The 19,441-nt window shown below is 48.0% G+C and overlaps 2 protein-coding genes across 10 annotated transcripts in view; one reads left to right on the top strand and one right to left on the bottom strand.

Moving 5' to 3' along the window:
• DRP2 (dystrophin related protein 2) overlaps positions 1-4,456 on the top strand; it is a 37,716-nt gene extending 33,260 nt beyond the window's left edge. For both annotated transcript variants that reach the window (XM_020963448.2, XM_020963449.2), the window contains 3 exons: positions 33-252; positions 944-1,064; positions 1,183-4,456. In XM_020963448.2, coding sequence (XP_020819107.1) covers positions 33-252; positions 944-1,064; positions 1,183-1,307 — 466 coding nt within the window. In that variant the 3' untranslated portion in view covers positions 1,308-4,456. The remainder of the gene's footprint in view (positions 1-32; positions 253-943; positions 1,065-1,182) is intronic.
• Positions 4,457-9,168: 4,712 nt separating this feature from the next.
• Positions 9,169-19,441, bottom strand: part of TAF7L (TATA-box binding protein associated factor 7 like) — a 28,990-nt gene continuing 18,717 nt past the window's right edge. For 6 of the 8 annotated variants that reach the window (XM_078147817.1, XM_078147818.1, XM_078147821.1 and 3 more), the window contains 2 exons: positions 13,294-13,440; positions 9,169-9,242 (listed from right to left, as the gene is read on the bottom strand). In XM_078147817.1, the coding sequence (XP_078003943.1) occupies positions 13,336-13,440 (105 nt within the window). In that variant the 3' untranslated portion in view covers positions 9,169-9,242; positions 13,294-13,335. Of the gene's footprint in view, positions 9,243-13,293; positions 13,441-14,825; positions 18,006-19,441 lie in introns of those variants that run through there. The other 2 variants (XM_078147823.1, XM_020963410.2) reach the window with 1 other exon arrangement.

Raw genomic sequence — 19,441 nt, 5'->3', positions numbered from 1 at the left:
GCCTTGGACCTTAGGCCCCATGTCTCTGGCAGGATTCTCCAAGGGGAGCTACGACGCCTGAAGTGGCAACACGAAGAAGCCGTTGAGGGCCCCCCTGCTGCGGCCCAGGACTCCCGCAACGAGGAGCTCTTGGCTGAAGCCAGGCTCCTTCGGCAGCACAAGAGCCGCCTGGAAACCCGCATGCAGATTCTGGAGGACCACAACAGGCAACTGGAGTCCCAGCTGCTGCGCCTAAGGGAGCTGCTGCTGCAGGTGAGAGTGCTTGGGCACACAGCCCTGGGCTCAGGCCCAGTGGCACAGAACTGCTTCGAAGCAGCAGCCTCCAGGGCCATTTTAGCTGGAGTGGCCTCAGCCTGAACAGGGCCCCTGTGACCCGACTGCTACTCCTAACGTTCCATATGATCTGATCTGGCATGCAGGCCCCTTTGCTTAGGACATCCCGTGAATACATGTGTTGTCAGTTAAAAATTGGGCCACAAATTGCCCAAAAGCCATGGGCCACGGGCTAGGGCTTAGAAATGTTGGTGCCCTCCAAAGGCTTTTGGTCAAACCTACATCTTCTGTACCCTGCCCTGTGTGACTTAACAACTTTGGGTCTTCTCCAGGAATTGGCTGGCACAGAGGTGCCGAACAAAGGCCCAAAATAATGCAGTAGATTGTAAGCTCCTCGAGGGCAGGGACTGTTTTTCTCTTGTCTTTGCATTTCCAGCATCAGGCCCAGTGTCTGGTACATAGTGGTGCTTCGTTAGTGCTGGTCGAATGAATGATGGCCACTGAAATTGGGAGAGTGTGTAGGTACAACATTCACGGCATAATGTATACTAAGATGTTAAAAAAAGGTGAAATTGCCAGCTAGTGACAGTACCCGTAAACCAAGCCCTGGGGGGTCCTGGGATCCCCAGCAAAAAGGGACAAGAGCTCACTGCTTCCTTCCTCTCTGCAGCCACCCCCTGAATCTGAAGGCAATGGCTCTGGGGGCTCCTCCCTGGCCTCCTCCCCACAGCAGTCAGAGGGCAGCCATGCCCGGGAGAAGGAACACACCACCCCGGACACTGAGGCTGCAGGTGAGCTTCCCCTTCCTCACCAGGCGACATTTCTCAGGGGCTCGGGCCTAGCCTGGCTGGTACCTGGTGAGTGAGCTGGCTGAAGGGCACCCTTCATGGCTTCCCCTCTCCACCCTAGATGACGTGGGGCAGAAAAGCCAGGATGTCAGCCTGTGCTTAGAGGACATCATGGAGAAGCTACGCCATGCTTTCCCCAATGCCCGAAGCCCGGACGTGCCCGCCAACACTCTACTGGCTTCCTGACGCGTCCAAACGTTCACCCCCTCCTCTGGATCCCTATCCTGGCTCTGGCCAGAGCCAGGCCCATCCTGTCACCACTGGCCCTTCTCATTCCCTCATCCCCCACTGGCTTAGTAGGCTTCGGGCAGCAGCAGGGACTTGAGGTGGGAGAAGCCAGATGGGGGGAGGGGAAAGACCTTCTGATCCTCAAGCCAGCAGCCTGCTTCCTCTCCACACTGCTGCCACATCCCGGTAAAGTGGTGATTGGGGGCAGCTAGGTACTTTAGGGATATGAGCAGGGCCTGTTCTGTCCCTACCTTCTCTTTAGACCACAGGAGATGGGCGGCCCGGCACCTGCCCAGGGATCTTGCCCTCTGGCCCAGCTCCGGGTCCGTGTGGGCACAACCCCACCCCCTCCCCAGAGAGTCTGGCACAGAGTGCATTGATGGTTTGCTGCCTGGAATGCCTTCCTCCCTGTGCTCCACCCCTCCTGCCCCCTAACTCAGCCTCTCCTCACTTGGCAGGATGGTGCCCTAGTCAGGCTTTCAGACTAGTCTTCCTTGTTCCACTAACCCTCAGTGCCACACTGGTGGCCACATGCTCCTTCTGGGCACTCTCTAAAACCAGGGGCTCCTTCCGCCTTTGGAAAGCAGCCTTGATTTTTGCTGGCTCCTAACACCACCTAACATTTGGGCCACATTTGGGAAAATGGAAGCAACACTAACGTAGGTTCCCTCCCCCTTTCTGTTTCCTCAAGGCCTCAGCCTCCTGGGCAATTGGCCAGCAGTGCCCTGGGAAACCTAGCTGAGGGGTGGCTGCTTGCTTTCCTCTGGCCCCTACAGGTCCTGGAGATTTGCCCAGTGGTTTCTCCTGTGGGATCAGAGGTGGCAGCAGCAGGCCAGGTCTCTGAAAAGGCTTTGTCCCTGCCACCTCCTAAGGGCAATGGTTGTAAAGGTGCCCCCCATGCCGGCCTGACAGCCTGGCCTCTAAAGGCTTTTGGAGGAAGAAGCAGTTTCGGGGATGCCATAGCAACGTTCTCAGGGCTGTGACTGGGCCCAGTGCCTCCCTGGGGCTCCTTCCCTCTCCCCTCCCAGGTGAGGTAGGCAGCCACCCAGATGCATGGACCCTGGCCCCAGAGGCAGGTCTGAGTAGGCAGGGGCTCTGGGCCTCTGACCCAAGCCAGAGCTCCCTTCAATAGCCTTATACTGGAAGGAGCTTTATGACAGAGCCCTGGAATCCACTCCATCTGGCTAGGTCTCTCTCTAGCATAGTTAGATCCATATTTCGCTGTTTTGTGCATCAGTATTCTCATGGCCTCACTTGCACATTAAATTCTAATACCTCGTGAAGTACTCCTGTTCTGCCTTGCTCTTTGGCTGGATGGGGAGAAGTGCCCACATGACTACATCCTGGGCCGTCCCCTCGGGGGACTTTCTCCAGGCTTGCTGTAGGCCACTCTGGGGCCCAGGCCCCTGGGCCTGTGGCTAGAGTCCCTTGGTCACCCCCAGGGGCTGGTTTCAGGGCCTAGGTTAGACCAAATTCGAGCTCTCGCCTGTCCCGGATCCACCAGTGTATCAGAGAGGGGACCACGGATTCTGTTCCTGTTCTTCCCTGCCCCCTCCCAATTCCGAGGCAAGGCAACATAGCTTATCCTTCAGCCCCTTCTCTTTGCAAGGCCTTGCTTGGCCTCCCACTTCTCCTTTGGGTGGCTGTTAAGACAGGTTGGTGGCTAAGAGAGGAAGAGAATCTCTCTGCATCTGCTGCAGTGAAGATGGGATAGCAAGCTGGGTGTGGGAGGCCCAGTGGCCACCATCAGAGTTGTTTGGTGCCATCAAATGCCCGGGCCTTGGGCCTCCTGGCACCAGGTGACACCACAAAGCCAGGGAGGCTTGGCACTGGCCACAAATAGGGCGAGAACGGTAGAAAGGTGCCAGAGCACAGAGGGAGACCAGACGGGGTGAGCGGAGGGTCTTCCTACGGGACTGAGGAGGAGCTCTTGGATGGAAATGGAGAACTGGCTTGTCGCTGTTAGGATGGCTATGCTTTCCCGAGCAGATGTCGCAGAGTAGTTTTTCAGCAGGAACACCCTGGAAGAATACCCCAGGCCCACGATCTCAGCCACTCGCCTCCAGGCTGGCAGGCGGGGATGGGGACCTGGCTATGGCAGGTGTGTGGGCTACAGTGGGAGGTGAGGGTGAAGCTCAGAGTGGAACTTTCCTTAATGGGGATCACTAAGCCTGAGACAGGTGTGCTGGGGGTAAACGAGCCCTGGGAATCCTTGAAATGTGCGTCTATCGTGTATTGGGTTTGATGCTGTTGAATTTCTTGTCACGTATACAAGTGGTTGGGAGGGGGTGTTGCTAGCAGCCTAGAGAAGGTCTTCTCATTTGTGGGCTTCGTGTAGCTGTAGGGGGCACGAGGGGCCTGAGTTGGCCGGTGATAAGTTAGGACTGATGGAGGGTTTGCTGCGATGGGTTTGGGGATGACCAGTGGAGGCAGGGAGCTGACAGGCTCTGCCCACCTCTATTCTTACCTGACTCAGACGAAGAGCTGGCATCACATCCCCCTTCCCCTGAAGGGGTACTAGTCAGGCAGAGGGCAGAGCTCAGAGGACCAGGGCAGTGTGAAACAGGCAGAGCCAGCACCTTTCACAAATGGCAGAGCTCTGGAGCTCTTCAGGCTGGGATCCTACCCGGGTTCAAGTGAAGAAGGGGCCAAACAAGAACCTTAAGATTTCAGAATCTTAAAAAAGGGCACGTGGGGTCCTGACCTGAGATCAAGGAGCCTGCCTTCCTCAGGCTCGCTGCTGTGCCTGGGCCAACCGCCATGCCCGACCCTAACCCTATAACAACACAAAGTGACCGTGACAGGGCCAGGAGCCATTCCCCGGAGGAGGGGATTGGCCAAGTCCCTCGGCCCTCCCATCCCTAGCTCAGGCTGCCAGGAGGGCAAGGGCCGATAAAATGGGGGGCGGGGGGCGGGGGGCGGCGGCGGCATGAAGTGTTCCTGAAGGGTTGGAGCTGGGGATAAATTGGCTTTCTTTGGTTACCACTCACCGTGGTGCTGTTTCGTCTTCTAATTCTGCTTTGGAAAGAATAAATTTGTATTTGTATGCTTTGGCTCTTAATTCATGACTCTCCTTTATGCCCACAGCCTCCTTCCCACATACTCCTCCTTTCTAAGGGGGCAGAGAAGCACCACCAGGTTCTTTCAAGGCTCCTCCTCTGACCCCACTGCACTGAGGGGCCCAGGCCCAAGGTGGTTAGCAAAACCTCCCCTATCAAACCAAAGTGAGCCTTGCGACCCAGGATTTCTTCTGCCTCTGAGCAATAATTCCCTTCTCTCCAGTATCCCCACTCCTCTATCAAATTGCCAATTTTTGTGTTCCTTTTCTCCAACTTTCCATAAATCCCTTTCTTATTTATCTTCACTAACATTTTCATTTCTATTGCTTCTAGCTTTCAAACCTCAAGCTTAAGACATTCTTCTCAACTTAAGGTATTTGAGGGGGCGGAAGACAGAACTTGGATCTCAACATATAAGGCCTTTGTGGGGCAGAGCCGCAGGACACTGGGAAGCTGTTTCTGTGGTAGTCAATGCCAGAAGGGGGGTGGGACTCACCTATGGTGCTGGGGGGAGAGCCACCATCTGGAAATTTCCTATTTTAAAAGAATCCTTCTTGCTAAACTCAGATATTTTTATCTTCTTAAGGACTGTGAGGGCTGTTAGTACCCCCTTAATTTCAGCACCCTAGGACAGAGCTCTGGTCCCACCCCAGTTACAGCCTTATCCTACTGATCTTGATTTGGGGGAAGGGATCAAAGAGGTGCTGGTAACAATCCTGTAGCTTTCACTTCAGCTCAGGGCCCTCTGCTGATCTAGGCCCAAAAGTGCTCCTCCAGTGTCAGCCCTACTCAGCTTGGCCTAGAGCAAAGGGTTTTTACCTTAATCTGGAAGTGGCAATCTAGTGAGGCCTATGGACCCCTTCTTAGAATCATATTTTTTAAATGTATAAAATAAAATACTATGTGTTACCAAGGAAATGAGTTAAACTGAAATAGTTTTGGAAATATTCAAAATGCACACACAAATCCATGGACTCTCTGGCCTGGAGAGTAGCCCCCAAATGGCTCTTCAAGCAACTTCTGTGGCAGCAGGTGCTCATTTTCTTCATGGCCGGTTTACAGCATGCTTGGAACCCACTCCCTCCTCCCCTCAGCCTCAGAGCATCCCTCCTGTCCTCAAGAGCCTAGCTCAAGTGGTATCTTCTACATGAAGCCTTTCTGGATCCCCAGCTGCTAGGGCCCTCCTTCCCTACCCTGTGTTCAGTCTGAATTTATTCTGTGTATACATATTCACACAGACCCACACCCATGTGTACCTACATGTTACACAACACAGCGTGTTTCAAAAGTCTCAGTGCAGAACTAAAGCTTATATATGCAGCCAACTGGTGTGCACACACTCTCCTCCATTAGAACACAAACTCCTTGGGATGGACTGTCCCGTTTGCCTTTCTATCCCTGTGCCTGGCACACAGGTGCTTCATATATGTTTGCTGACTGATAGCCATTCACAGCCCACACAGACTGCTCATGGGAACACAGATCTTTGGCCTAGGCAGATGAGGAGGAAGGTCACCCAAAGCTGCTACCTGCCTCTAGGGCCAGGGGAGGTCAGGAGCCAGCTCTGACTGGCCCTCAAGAGCCAATCGTTAAAATTTCAATGTGAGTATTTACACCTTGGAAATTGGCAAAGGCTACAAAACAGGGTTCAATCTATTGTTTTGTTGATTATCTAGACTTAAGAAAGTGACTGAGAAAATGTTCAGAACGCAGATTTCACCTAAGTATGTCATGCACACGTCTTTTTTTTCTGGAGAAGGGAGGCTCCTGCTATTTGTATGACCTGAGGCCCGAGCCTTGGCCCCTTCAGCCCCTCCCTTCCTCCACAATCCTCACCCAATCAATACTTTAAGGATTACCAGCAGAGGGCGGTGCCTCTGGGCCCAGCGTCCTCAGGCAGGCCCAGCAGGCAGACAACAGGTGAGCTGGAGTAGCATAACAACTCCAATTTACTTAGCACTTTTCATGGGAGGCATCCTATTTGAAAACATTTCAGTCCCACATTTATTAAATGCCCACCTATGGTGGGCAAGGCACTGTGCTGGAGCTATCCAAACCAAAACAGTCCTGCCCACAGAAAGCTTACATGGCACTGGAAGAGAGGGAGGACAATTTGGACACTGTGACTAGCAGCTTATTTGAAGAAAGAGAAAGAAAGAATAGCTTCGTGGGGGGAGGGAGGGGGGAGAATGTTGGGAAAAGTGAGAATCAGGAATGGCTTCCTGTAGGAGACAGCACTGAGCCAAGTCTGCAAGAAAGCTACTGGGAAATGGGAGATGGGAGGATGGGGAGCATTCCAGGCCTGGGCACAGAGAGGGAAGAAGGAATCCCAGCATCAGAGATGACAGATTTACAGCTGGAAGGGATCTTAAAAGGCCACTGAATCCAACCCTCCTCACTTGAGGTGCCCAGAGATATTAAGTGTCACACTTACACAGGCAATAAGTATATGAGATGGGATTTGAACCCAGGTCTTCCTAAGTCTAAGACCAATACCCTGTCTGCTATAGCATGCTGCCTGTCAAAAGCAAGTGAAGATGATGGGCAATTAAGTCATTGCTGAGTTGGAAAACAGTGCCTAGTCCAGTTTGGCTTAAATGCAGAGGGCAAGGAGAGTGATGTGAGGTAAGGCTGTTAGAAAGCCAGCCCATGGAGGGGATTGGGGGTGAGGGCTGAGAAGTCATTTATAAAGCACCTGCTGTGTGCCAGGGACTGTGGAAGCTTACAAATGTGATCTCACCTGCAGGTTTTCTTTTCCCTTGTTCTATGGGAGTTTTTATTTCTCACCCCAGCGCCTTCCAGAGGGACCTACCCTAGCCACCCCAGAAGCAGAAACCAAACCTGCCACTAGCATCCCTTCCTTCCTGCCGATGCAGCCTCTAAGCTCTGTCTCATCCGCGCCCCGCCCCACAGGAGCATGCCACCTTCCACCTATGTCCAATAGGCCAGGGCCCCAGAATATCCTGCAGAAGCCCCACCTCTTTCCCTCTCAACCTGGAGCCAAAAACTCATTTAGCCTCCCCTCACACAGTTCACCTCGAACACTTTCAAAATGGTTTTTAGAAATCATATAGAACACTGAGGCAGGCAAATTAAGCTGAAAAATTGAGGCCACTGGCCCCCTCCTCATCTCACATCACCCAGATGCCTTCTGCCACTATCTCCTCCTTCACCCCATCTCACAAGAAGAGATGGGGAACAAACATTTATTAAGGACTTACTATATGCCACACTTTGTGCTAAGTGCATTTTACAAATATTAGTTCATTTAATTCTCACAACAGCCCTTGGTGGTAGATGCTATTATCCCCACTTTACAGTTGAGTGTAAGTTAAGTGACATGCCGGGGGCCACATGGCTGGATTTGAACTCAGATCACCCTGGCCCTAGGCCCAGTGCTCTATCTGCTGGGCCCTTCTCCTTGCCAAAGCAAGCCCCTCTGCATGCACAAGCGATCCCACTGCATCTTCTCTTCTCCAGCAGACTGGCCTGCTGTCGTCCCACTCTCTTCCTCCTCTTCCTTCTCTGTCACCTACAAACATGCTCGAGTCTCCTCCTGCCAGGCCCGACAGGTGCCTCCCCTTCTCTTCCCATGCTCTTCTGAACGCTTGCCAGTGTGGTCGCTGACCTCATCATTCAACTGCAGCTACTCTCTCCAGTCTAACGGCCTTTTCCAGCCTCTGCTATTGCTGCCATTCTCTTCTCCTTGATATCATCTGCCCTCATGGTTTCCGTGATATTCCATGCTGGTTCTCCTGACTGCTGCTTCTCAGCCTCCTTTGCTGGACCTTTATCCACATCACACCTTGCTAACTGGCAGGGCCCCCCAGGGCTCTGTCCTGGGCCCTCTCCCCTCGTATTTCACTTGGTGATCTCATAAGCTCTGAGGATTCAATTATCATCTCTGTAGTGATGACTCTCAGATCTGCTTACCCCTCCCTAACCTCCAGACCTGCATCGAACTGGCCATTAGACATCTCAAACTGGATGTCCTGTAGGCGTCTTAAACTCAATGTGTCCAAAATGGAACTCATTATCTTTCCCTCCAAATTCTCCCCCTTCCTAACTTTCCCATTATTCTCATGGGCACCACCATCTTCCCAGTTACACAGTGACAACCTCAGTGTCATTCTTCTTCACTCCTTATAGGCAATCTGTTGCCAAGTTCTGTCAATTCTACTCTCCTAGCATCTCATCTACGCCCCCTTCTCTCCTCTGACTCTGCTCCTATCCTGGAACAGGCCTCATCACTCACTCCTGGATCACTACAATAGCTGCTGGGGGCAGGGGGAGGTCCTGCCTACTTCTAGTCTCTCCCCACTCCAGTCCATCTTCCACTCAGCTGTCAAAACGATCTTCCTAAAGTACACATCTGACTGTGTCCCTCTGTGCAATCAACAAGCTTCAATGGCTCCCTATAACCTCTAAATTACACAACATGAGATTAAGAGGAGAGGGTACGGAGACGTCACTAGCTGGATCTTTCTGCACACTGTGTGTCACGTCCTTGTTCACGTGCTAAAAACGTTGGGACCGACTTGGTGGGCGGCAGGGGAGTGTTCCGACGTATTCAGTCATGCCAGGAAACTCTCAATACATAGCAGACCATGCTGTCACTGGGTAAATATCATTATTGTTTCTGCTCCTTTTTTCCCAAACATTTTATACTTAGCGCATCACCCAAATGCTTAGTTTGCCTTTTCTGAAAAAATCATATGGCAAGCCAACAATTTGAAGAAGGAAAGTTTTCTTACCACCGCTGCACATTATAAACTTGGTTTAATGAAAAATTTTGTGAAGACGATGGACTGAAAAAAATGCAGGTTTTCTTTATCTGAAAAATAAATTTCCAAGAATCAGTGAACCGGAAATCAAAGAAGGGATATTTGCAGGTTCTCAAATAAGGGAAATGGCCAAATACAACCATTTTGAAAAACAGTTAAATGAACTTGAAGGGGCTGCATGGAGATAACTAATGACCAAACACTTTTGGGGGAAACTACAAGCAGAAAATAACCCCAAAAAGTCAATGATCTCCAAGCCTAGAAAGTAGAGATTTACATGGCTGTAGCATACTAGTCAAGGCCCATTTCTTAAGTTAACGTTTGGAATCTTTCCCAAAAAACTAAGTGCTATCAGTGATGAACACAGGGAATGCTTCCAGAATGGAAAATCAAGGGGAGGGCAGGTGAGGACCAATCACGGGGGCTGCCTGAGCTGGAGCTGAAGCTCATGAGGGATGTTGCACAGATGAAACAGAATAGGAAATCATCAGCAGTTACATTTTTAGGTGAGTTGAATAGCCCCAGTTTTATTTAGAAAAAAAAATTAAATTCATAAAATGATTCCTGTGAAAATAGTAGCTGACAGATAAAACTTGAACCCATATTTGCAATCAGCATAAAAAACCCCATTAGGCTCACCTGCCTTTAGGGTATAACAGGGAAAAAAGCTGTTTTTTATCGTTTAGTGTTATTTTTGCCAATAGCTGGCATTTATATAGTGCTTTGGGGCTTGCAAAGAGCTTTACACCTATCACCTCTTCTGATGGATATGAGGTGGTATCCTCAATGCTGTTTTAATTTGTAGTGCTTTGATTTGAAAGAATGAATTTTTCTTCAAGCCAATTATTAACAATGTATATTTCTTCTTTTGAAAATTATCTATTTGTATCTCTTTTTTGGGGGGGGGGCAAGGCAACTGGGGCTACGTGACTTGCCCAGGGTCACACAGCTAGTAAGTATTATATGTCTGAGGGCAGATTTGAACTCTGGTCCTCCTGACTCCAGGGCCAGTCCTCTATCCACTGCGCTACCTACCTGCCCCTATATAAATGGTGACTATCATCAGTATTACTATTACTAATTATTATTAGCTTCTATTTGGTTCATTCTAAATTTTTTTTTGAGGGTGAGGCAATTAGGTTGAGTGACTTGCCCAGGGTCACACAGCTAGTAAGTGTCTGAGGCCACATTTGAACTCAGGTCCTCCTGATTCCAGGGTCATTACTCTATCCACTGTACCACCTAGCTGCCCCCATTTGTATCCTTTGACAATTTCTCCACTGTAGACTACATAACTACTTTTATGAATTTCTAATAATTCTTCCTATACTCTGGATATCCGTCAAGTTTTTATCATTTATATCTACAATAAATATTTCTTTCAATCTCCTTCCCTTTTTCTTTTATAGTTTTCCCCTGTAAAGGAATGTTGAATTTGAATATATTCAAGCATAACTTACTGCATATGTCTCTAATAATTCCTTTTATTTGTTGAATATAAATACACAGAACACATCTGTGGAAAACCTGATAAGACATGGCGACTGATTGAAAATGGAAAGCAGTGAGGGGAGTGTCAAGGATGACAAATAAGCTTGGAATCTGAGTGACAAGAACGGTAAAGAAGGGGTAAAATTAGGGGAGAAACTAATGAATTGAATTTTGGCCCTGATGAATCTAGGCTACCCAATGGGACATTCAGTTGGAGCTCACCAGCAGGGAGGTGGTGCTGTGGGACTGCTATTCTGGATCATGTCTGGGGATGCAGACACAGATTTGGGGGACAACCTCAGAGAGATAACTGGACCCATATAACTGATGAGACTACTAAGGGGAGTAAGAGACAGTAGAGAGAAGAGGACCCAGGACAGGGCCCCAAGGGACATTAGGCTAGGTGGACAGAACACAGAAGATGCAAAGGGGACACATCTTCTGAGTAGTGTTATAGAAGCCAAGGGAGAAAAAGAGAATTCAGGTGGAAGGGGTGGTTGGCCAAAAGCAATTCTGCAGAGAGGTCAAGGAGAATGAGGAAGGAGAGAAAGCTGATGGACTTAACAGCTACAGTGATCACTGAAACCACAGTGAAAGTAATTTCAGCTGGATACCAGATTACAAAAGGGCAAAGTGAAAGGTGAAAGTGGAAAACAACAAGGGAGACAATGAGTTTAGGTGACTCCTTTTAGACATTTGTCAGTGAAAGGGAGGAAAGATATTAGATGGAAGATTGTGGGGATGGCAGGGGTGAGTGAAAGTTTTTGAAGTGGTAAAGACCTAGAAACGTTTATAGGCAGTAGGGAAGGCGCCAATAGATGAGCAGAGAATTAAGATAAGAAGTGGAAGAGAATAATCAAAAGGGAAAGTTCTGGGAAGGTGATGAAGACAAGAACACAAGGGTTGGCACCGATAAAAGAAACCAAAGCAGATATGGGGAGCTGACACAGGGAGGTTGTGAGGTACAGAGGAGAAGATGAAGGTCTTGATGAATGGCATTTATTTTCAAGTGACATGTTCTGCTGAGAGAGAACTGTGGTGTAAAGGGACTGGAGGAGAGTTTAGAAGAGGTTTAGAATAGCCACTGAGGGCACTGACTGCTATGCGGCAGCACAGTAATCATTTTCTTCACATCATGGTTACCTCCTAGTGACTACCCTCCTCCAAAATAGAACCCCCAAAAGCCAACCCACATATAAGTAAACTGTCGTGTGGTTTTCCTGAGTAGAGTTCAGAATTCTGTGAGTAGGAGCAGAGGAGGACGGTAAAAGGGATCCTGGGGGTAAGGGAGGGATGGTGAGGTGGTTGTTGGTAAAACACGAGCCACCACAGAATAAGAGGAACAGGGATTCAAAGGCAGATGGCAGCATACTGTTGAACTGGTTAAGACTGTGACAAGAGAGAGATGAATAAGGACAAGGTTAGGAATGAAGCAGCAGAGTAGGAAGGCTAAAATTAAAGAATTTCAGGGGGCACCTAGGCAGTACAGTAGATAGAACTCAGGCCTTGGAGTCGGGAGGACCCAAGTTCAAATCTGGCCTCACACACTTGATACTTACTAGCTGTATGACCCTGGGCAAGTCACTTAACCCTCACTGCCTCACCAAAAAGCAAAAAAATAAAAAATGAAAAATAAAAAAAGAATTTCAGAAGGAATGGGGGGGGTGGTGGTAAGATCTAGAATCTAAATCAGGGGGGTGATCTGAAGAAGCAGGTTATGGGGCTTGAGGAAACTGATGAACTGAGAAGCCAAGGTTTTTGAGGGTTATCACCTCAAGCATTAGAGTAGGGATTGGGATGGAGAGAAAGACTGTGAACCAAGTACTTAACTCCTCAGAAGAGGGAGAAAGATGTCCCAGAGGCCAACAGAGGATCTAAACCAGGTGATAGAGAGGGATGAAGTAATATTTGATGAAGGAGAAAGAAGTTCCTGAGTAACAGCAGCAAAGAGACAGTTGGGGGATAGCAGTGTGGAACAAGAAATACACTGTCTCCTCCTCCTGCTCCTCCTGGTCCTGTGCAAGAGGGTATAGCAAGGGTAACAACCACTTCCAGAGAAGCCGTGTTTCCATCAGTGGCAGAAGATGGAAAATGTGAAATGGAGAGATCGAGAATGAAGTGTAGTTCTCTTTTTACAAAAAAGGGGGCTCCAGAAGGAATAAGAAGGCCAAGAAGGGCTAGGGCTCAGGTTGATAAGGCTGAGAGCATGGGGAGACCTAGCAAAGGGATGAGATTTTCATGGCAGTCGACAGCAACTTGGAAACACAGGAATAAAAAAAGTAGGACTTGGGAGTTTGTCTGATACAGAACCAGTTGAATGAAGTGCTCAAACTCCAAGGTCTTGTGATGGCTGACCAGAGCATCAGTTTGGGGTCAGGAACAGCAGCTTCCCCAGCTGGTCACACCAAATGCTAGGGAATGAGGGCTGTAGGCCTCAGGTTCTGTCTAGCCATCTGGGTCAAGAAATATAGAACTTTTAGGCCTCCCAGGCTATAGTTAACTCATGGTGGTCTTGGCCCCACAGCTTCATTATCCTAAAATGGTGGAAGATAAATCCACCCAACACTTAGTACCAATGTGAGTGCCTGCAAGCATAGATTCTCTAAGTACCTTTGAGGCTCAGGATAGCTGCTGGTGAAACTGCTCAGGATTTCAAAAAGAAGTAGAGTTGCCTCTATTGCTTCTTGTCTCCTGAGCCTTGGCATTTTGGATGGTCTTGGCTCTCCTCCTCCAAAGGCATTTACTGCCTTGGGCTTCCTGAAGATCACAGGATTATAGATTTAGAGCTGGAAGGAACTTTAGAGATCATCTAATTCAATCCCTTCATTTAACAGATAAGGAGATCAAGTGACTTGTCCAAGGTAGTAAGTGGCAAAGCAGGGATTTAATTCAGGCCCTTCCTTGTGACTCCAAATCCAGCCCTTTGTCCACTGTACCACCTTGCTTCTCAATTCATACAATGTTTTAAATTATTCAAAGTACTTTACATACAATATCTTACTGGATCACTATTTCACATCCTATGATTGATCTCTTTTTGGCCCTCGAGATCAAATTGTCTGAATCCCATAGATTACAAATCCAGGCTACAATGGACTCAAGAAATACGTTACCTTTTACATCTTTGCTGTTACAGAAAAGTCGCCACTAAGAAACTTAACTTTCTTAAAAAAAAAAGTCAGCACGCAATTCTAATGATGAGTCATAATCAGGAATGCAACCTGGAAGTCAGGCTCTACAGAAGTGAAGGCTGGAGAGAACTGAAGGCTGTCAGGAGATGAATTGGGAGTGGGGGGAGGGGGGCTTTAGGCCTAGAGGTTGTTTTGTAAATGTATTTATATAGTGTTTGCTCTATGCCAAGCGCTTCTCAGCTCACTGATCCTCATGACCACCCTGGGAGGTAGGTGCCATTATCACCCCCATTTTAAAGACGAGAAATTCAGGTAAAAAGCTGCCTCTGAGGACAACATCAGACTCTGGCTGGACTGCATATTCATTTCTGAGACTCCGGGGGCAGTAAACAATGGCAGACGGCAAATGGTTTGCTGGACTGAAGTTACTTGGTGCCAGATCCTTAGCTGCATCCCTTGATCCCACGGAATGAGACGTCCCCATAAAACACAGCACCCTTCTCTCCATTTCACAGTCCTTTCCAGTACAGGCCTTGTAGCATTTTAATTGCTCAGAACCTCCAATAGACCTAGTTGGGATCTTAAAGGAGTACTTCCAGCTCCCTAAGGCCCTGCATCTTTTAAGGAGGCAAGTCCCACTGGGCAAAGGCCACTGAAGTCACCTACTACTTATTAATTCTCAGTTGAGTGTAACTGTGATTCCCTGTTTACTTTCTTTGTCCCGTTGGCTGGCAAATCTCCAAGAGTGGGGAAAGCAGCACACATTTCATCGACCCTAAAGAGAGTCCAGCACAAAATCAAGGGCAGGCGGACAGCTCGTGTCTTTTGTCACAATATGTGTACATGGCCCCTTTCTGGCTTCCAGATGGGTAGCTAGTACTTGTTCTCACAGAATGAAGTGAACTACTTTGAGGCCAATACTCATGTACTCTCTTCTCTAGAGCTGAACTGAGACCTGGAGCAGAGGGAAGATGGATGCTGGAGGAGGAAATAGAAAGCAAAGCTTTGGGCTGCGTTTTTTTTTTTAACGTTTTATTGATGCCTTTTATTTTTACACCACTCATTTCACAGTAAGCCACCCCCCCCCACCCCCGGCAATGACACAAAAGAACAATTATGCAACTCTAATACAAGCACTACATCTGAGAGTGTATACCGCATGCCACATCAGTAGTCCTCAGCTTCTTTATGGATGTTTCATCATCTGTGCTTTGGAAACAAACTTAGTCTTTTCAATTCCTCAGAGTTCAGTTGGTTTTTAGTGTTTTGTTTTGTTTTTCAAATTGTATTATTGTTGTTCTGGTTTGCCTCAGTTCATGAGTCTTCCCGAGTTCTCTGAATTCCTCAGGCAATAGCATTCCATTCCTATACCAGTTTGATAGGCCACTCCCTAATCTCTGGGCACCCACTTTGCTTATGGGGCTTTTCTGCTACTATAAACGCTATTAATATTTTGGTATATATGGGGGCTTTGTCATTGACTTCCTTGGGGCACACACCCAACAGTGGGATTGCTGATTGAGAGCAGTTTTCACACGATTCCAAATTGTTTTTGAGGCTCGCTGAACCAACGTACACCTCCACCAGCGCTGTGGTATGCGTCTGGCTTCTAGCAGCCCTTGCAGTATTGACTATTCCACTCTTTTAACATCTTTGCCACTTGGACAGATATGAGGTGAAACCTTAGAATTATTTCTCTTATTAGTAACTTCGAACATTTTTTTCATGTAGTTACTGATAATCTGCAATTTTTCTTTTGAAAGCTCTCTGTACGTATCCTTTGAGCACTTGTCAATGGAATGGCTTCAGGTTCCGGACTGCCAGAAAGGGCTTTGCCTTGCTTACGGTGATTTCAGCATTACTTTCTCTTCCCTTAGAGAAGACCGGACATGACCCTAGCTGAACTCTCCAAGTCGATGGTATGCAGTAAGGCAGGCCCTGGGTCACAGCACACTCTGACCTCAAGGAGCTTCTCTAGGATCAGCTCTCCACAGGGATGTGAGTCTTTGGTTGGCATCAGTCAGTCACTATCTACCCCAAACTCGCCATGAAGGCCTACAGACTGAAGGAGATGTGCCAAGAGGCAGCAGCAGCAGACCCTAGAACCTCCACTTTTAGCTCTCTAAAGAGGATCCCAGAGTGCCCATACCACAAAAGTATATGAGGAAGAAGAACGCTACCAGGGGATTTAATCAGGACTTCCTAATTTTTCCTGGCTTTGAAGAGATGGTATTCTCAGTAACCAAAGTAAGACACTGTTCAGTTCTTATATTTGCAACAGGTATCCGCAACAAATATTCTAGCTTTATTCTTAGGAGCAAAAGGCTAAGCTACCTAACTCTGTATTGCACATAAATTCCTCCATTCCAGAAAACCAGAGAATATTCTTCACAGGGGAGCTCTCTAGGACCTTTGGAAAGCAAAGGCAGCCCATGAGTCTTCAGATGCTGTCTCTCATTGGTACCTCAGCCACGTTAACAGTGGGCATTGTGTGGAGGCTAAAAAGACATCTGACCATGCTTACAACGAATATATAATCTGAAGTTACAGACAAAAAAGAAACACACATGGCAGCACACATACCACTTATGTACAAATGAATTCTTCTCCTTCTTAAACTTTACGAGATTTCTACTTCTGGCCAAGACAAGGCAGGAACTATGATGAGTACAGAGCTATATTACCAAGGAGGGCTGTAGGACAGTGTGATAGCAGAACAAATGAGGAACCGTCCTTGGGGAGGTGAGACTGGTTGACAAGAACAATAGATGGCCTCCGTGTACAATCTGCTTCCTCTCATGGCAAGCAGCCAGGAACCTCCATGAAGGCTGTTCACCAAGGCCTCATCATGGTGCAGAGAAGTTCCTGGGTTCCTGACAGCTGTGCTGGTAGGTCCCACGCCAAGCTGGAAAAGCTTTTGGTAACAGTGGGTTCTGGTCTGCATGTTCAAGGTCCAAGGACCAGCTTCTCTGCCGCCCTACATAGGGAAGCCTGAGAAACACAGCTTATCCTCCTCTCTTTCTAAGGCTTAAGATTCAGGCCCAATCCCTCTCAAGATGTCTTGTGACAATAGCAGAACTAGAACTGCCTTTTCAAATCCCTTTTCTACCTGCTCCCCTTTCCCTGCTCACCAAATCCCCAATCTCCTCTGATTAATTTGAGAATTGCCTGGTCCATTAGGAAGTGATCAGAAGAGCTCTTTCCTTTTTCCACTGAGGCTCCAAACTAATTGGAAGGTTTGCTGTTTTGGGGTCTCAAAAACTTCCATTAGGAAACACTCTTTCCTTCGTGGGATAGCCCCTATTAAGAGGAATGAGGACCCATTTTTCAGCACAAAATTTCCAAAACTATTTGAAAAAGCACTAGTTGAGATTTTCAACAAAGCACAACAGATACAGGCAGACCTTCAAATCAAAGTATATGACAAACCAGGGGGGATGGGGAGGAATCACAGAAGTCACGATTTTCCTCTAATGGAGGTGGTTTTGTTCTGTAGGCTCAATCTAAGGACAACAGCTCCTTATTGGCCTTCTGACCCACCAAAGCCAAGAAAAACCTACTATTCCTTAGGTGCCGTGCCTCGATGACACTAAGTTACAGGCTTTCTAAAACCTGCCAGGTCAGAGGTGTCAGCAGGCACGAATTGCTGCAAATTCATCACTGCTCTTTCCTGAGCTGGCACCTAGCACAACGTACATGACTTGCCCTCCTTTGCATAGGAGAGGATAAAAACAGATGCAGAACATCTGCAGAGCCTCCAGGCTTAAATCTCTTTGGACAATATGGCTGAGTCCTCTGATGATCCCACAGAACCACAGAAAGCTTAAAGTAACAGGTCAAAGCCAGTGACAGAGGTGGACCTGAATGACCAGGCTAACGTGACTAGCCCACTAATGGCGGGACTTCACTGTAAGCTGGCCCCTGGCACCAGCATCTTCTACTTATCAGTAGTGATGTTTCTAGGAAAGCAAAAGGGAGATGCAAAGACAGAAACAGGATGAATTCAATAGGCAACAGAACAGTGAGATGTGAATGCAATCACATTTCCACCTTCAAGTTGTCCTCAGCCCAGAGGATGCACCCAAAGTTTGCATGCGTGATGCTTGCCAGCATGAAGATTACAGGCAACTAACAGTCAAGCTGCCCTTACTTCTCCAGGAGTGAGTCCAGCTGTTCCTGCAAGGAGCTGAGCTGCAAGGGGAGAGGGGAAGAAACATTTCATCTGTAAATCTAGGTGCACTTACATGATGCCGAACTCAGGCTTGCAGGAAACAAAAAGAACAAGTATCATTTGGCATTTATATGATATCTTATATTTCTCACCAGGGATAAAAATGGTGGCCCAATGAAGAGTGCAGCTACAAAATACTGCAATAACCCTAGGGAGAATGTTGCCCTTGATTACAGAAAGCACACAAAAGCAAGTTTTCAAAGGTGGCAGTGAAGCTGCTAGGAGGGAGTGCACAGGAAGACCAAACTCTCTGCAGAGGAACAGGAGATGGGACAGTGGCAGCCATGGGGCCAAACAAGAGCCAATCAGGGTGCCTACGCTGGGTCTCACTGCTCCTTGCAATGCTGAGGGGAGCACGGAGAATAGGTTAAGGTCCTGCCTGCTATATTTGACCCGCCACTAACTCAGAATGTAGTGCCTTCCTTCTCTGTGTTGGTTATTTGATTTAAATTTATTTTATGTTTTGACTTTATTATATAAACTTATCAACACTGTTAATAATAGCTCACATTTATATGGTACTTTAAGGTTTGCCAAATGCTTTACATACAATAGCTTGTTTGAGCCTCACAACATCCCTGTGAGGTAGGTGCTATTATTATGCCCATTTTATAGATGAAGAAACTGAGGCTAAGTGACTTGGCCAGAGTCACACAGCTAGTAAATGTCTGAGGTGGAAATCAAACCCAGCTCATCCTGAATCCCAGTCCGCTGCTCTAGCTACTGTGCCATGCTAACACAGGAACCAAAAGTATTGCCTGTGAGACAAGGATTTCTGAAAACACCATTTAATATCCCTATACCCAATAGTGATTTTTACCCTATGACACTCATGTAGGGGAAACACTGCCTTACAAAACTGTGGACATGTGTGCCAACTACTGGGGAGGTACCCACAGAGGATTTCTAGTCATCTGTATCCTCAGTGACACTCAGTGGCCATAATGCCAAGCTGTGGCTCTCCTCCACTCTGGCTCCCCAAATGGGGAAAGTTCCTCCACATTCTGTCCTTGATCACTTTCTCATTCCCACGTACTCACCTTCCACCACTTCTACGTGACAACTCTCCTGAACACCAGCTCCTAATTACAAAGCTGGCTGACCAGCTTGACCTGGCACGACAGAACCCTCTCTCCTCTCAAGATGTCCAAAACAAATGCTGTCTCCCCTCCCCAAAGCAGCTATTTCCCCTTTCTTCTTTCTGCCAATGGTGCACGCGGGCTTGAGACGTGGGTGTACACCTCCAGGACTATCCCTACGTACTTCACCACAACCTCGAGCTTCTTCCCATTCCCTACTAGTTCAGATCCTTCCCTTCTACTCTGATCTAAACACTTTGGCTTATTTCAATGTGTCAGTGCCCTCCCTGCTCAGAAGCTTCCAATGTCTCCTAATG

The sequence above is a fragment of the Phascolarctos cinereus genome, unplaced genomic scaffold (assembly GCF_003287225.1).
Source record: "Phascolarctos cinereus isolate Bilbo 61053 unplaced genomic scaffold, phaCin_HiC Scaffold_8;HRSCAF=390, whole genome shotgun sequence".
Taxonomy (NCBI): Eukaryota; Metazoa; Chordata; class Mammalia; order Diprotodontia; family Phascolarctidae; genus Phascolarctos; species Phascolarctos cinereus.
This window is presented reverse-complemented; position numbering and strand designations above follow the sequence as displayed.